The 2,107-nt window shown below is 59.9% G+C and overlaps 1 protein-coding gene across 1 annotated transcript; it reads right to left on the reverse strand.

Annotated features, from left to right (window-relative positions):
* Positions 1-527: 527 nt before the first annotated feature.
* LOC147975750 (uncharacterized) lies at positions 528-1,055 on the reverse strand. Its single transcript, XM_087520563.1, has 2 exons — positions 946-1,055; positions 528-789 (listed from the first exon to the last, which is right to left on the reverse strand). Exons 1-2 carry the CDS (start codon positions 1,053-1,055, stop codon positions 528-530), a joined length of 372 nt encoding a protein of 123 aa, XP_087376689.1.
* Between the last annotated feature and the right edge of the window lie 1,052 nt (positions 1,056-2,107).

Raw genomic sequence — 2,107 nt, forward strand, 5'->3', positions numbered from 1 at the left:
CGATCCTTAACTTAATATTCGTGACGCGTTGGTGCTTTGGCCCATTTTGCTTGCCAGCCGACAGCCGAAGCCGGGTCTGTGGCATAGGGCGAAGTGGAGGACCACGGTGACCTCAACGCGCCAAGAATCAGTAAGGAAGGCGGCAGGTGGTGACCAAGCCGGCCAGCCCTCGAGTCCCTGGGTCGAGCGAGTCGATCCGGAGGTGGAGGTTTTCAAGAGAAATTTTGTGCAAGTGTAGGAGACTCAATAATATTGGTCGGAAAGGGCAGCCCCCGAGCATCTTTCAGGGACTCCATAGTTTTCATATGATTACAAAAGGCAGCGATACATACGTGCACACAGCTAACTGTAAAATGGGCGGAGGAGTTCTGCGTTCCACGACCGGGTTGTTTCTTCGCCGGCGGTGTCTCTCTTGCACTTGTTTGACTTGTGGGCGTCGATGAGGTAGTAGGCGTTGCGGTCGCACAAGGCCTTGCTGACGATGAAGGGCCTTCCCATGGGGAGGGCAACTTGTGCTGGCCGGCTTGCTATTGGACGAGTCGGAGGATGAGGTCTCCCTCACGGAATGCGAGGGGCTTGATCTTCTTGTTGTGGTAGTGCCTCAGGCCTTGCTGGTAGATGGCTGACCGGCTGAGCGCCAAGAGGTGCGCTTCTTTGAGGTGTCCGACGCCGTCTTCACGGGTTTCCTTAGCTTCGGCTTCAGTGTACATCACGACGCGCAGCGAGTCGAACTTGACATCGGTCGGGATGACGGCTTTGGCTCCGTAGACGAGGAAGAACAGGGTGAACCTGGTCGACCGGTTTGGCATTGTGCAGAGACTCTAGAGGATGGTCGGGAACTCGTCAAGCCAGCTGCCGGGTGAGTGGACGAGCGGCTCGACAAGTCGTGGCTTGATGCCGGATAGGATGAGGCCGTTGGCCTGCTCGACCTGGCCGTTGGACTACGGGTGTGCCACAGAAGCCAGGTCGAGGCGGATGCCGAAGACGGAGCAGTATTGCGCGAGCGCGCCTTTGGCGAAGTTGGTGCCGTTGTCCGTGATGATGCTGTTTGGCATGCCGTAGTGCACCGCGATATCTTTGATGAACCGGACGGCTGTTGGCCCATCCAGCTTCTTTATCGCTCGAGCTGCGATCCACTTGGTGAACTTGTCCACCGCCACCAGCAAATGCGTCATGCCGCCTCGAGCGGTCTTGAAGGCCCCCACCATGTCGAGTCCCTAGACCGCAAAAGGCCAGGCGATCGGGATGGTTCAGAGTGCTGAGGCCGGCTGGTGGCTGCGCTTGCTGAAGCGCTGGCATCCCTCACACTTGAGGACAAGCGACCCGCCGTCTTGGAGGGCCGTGGGCCAGTAGAAACCATGGCGAAAAGCCTTGGCCACTAGGGACCTTGAGGCGGCGTGGTGCCCGTACTCGCCCTGGTGTATGTCAAGGATGATCTCAATGCCCTTGTCTTGCTCGAGCAGCGCTAAAAAACACCGGTGGAGCTGCGCTTGACGAGCTCGTTGTTGATGATGTCATAGGTGGACGCCCCGCGCTGCACTTGCCGGGCTTCAGTCTCGTCCATGGGGAGAACCCCGTTCTCCAGAAACTCTGAGATGGGCAGGGCCCATGAGGGGGCCGTCATGACGGTGAAGACGGCCACCATGGCAGGTTCCGGGACGGCAGCCCCCGAGGCGAAGGCAGCATCCCCTGGGTTGGGAATGGCGACGGCTGGGTCGAGGATGATGACGGCCGGGTCGAGGACGGCGGCGGCCGGTCGACGACAGCAGCCCCCCGAGTCGGGCTCACCAGTCCCCGGGCTGGGTTCGGTAGTCCTCGGGCCGGGTTCGACAGTCCTAGGGCCAGTTTCGTCAGCCCCCGGGCCGGGCAGAGGCGCGGCTAGGTTGTCTGGGATGAAGATGGACTCGGAGTCCGGGGATGGCTTGATGGACAGCTTGTGCAGGTGCTCAAGGGAGACACCTGACGGGATGGACTGCCGGGATGAGGCGATCTTGGAGAGCGTGTCGGTGGCCTCATTTTCTGTGCGCGGGACTTGGAGGAACTCGCAGCCTTTGAAGAAACCGAACAACTTTTGGACGAGGAAGCGATAGCTTGCCATGTTGGAGTC

The sequence above is a fragment of the Triticum urartu genome, chromosome 4A (assembly GCF_056163025.1).
Source record: "Triticum urartu cultivar PI428250 chromosome 4A, HENAU_Tu73, whole genome shotgun sequence".
NCBI classification, from domain to species: domain Eukaryota; kingdom Viridiplantae; phylum Streptophyta; class Magnoliopsida; order Poales; family Poaceae; genus Triticum; species Triticum urartu.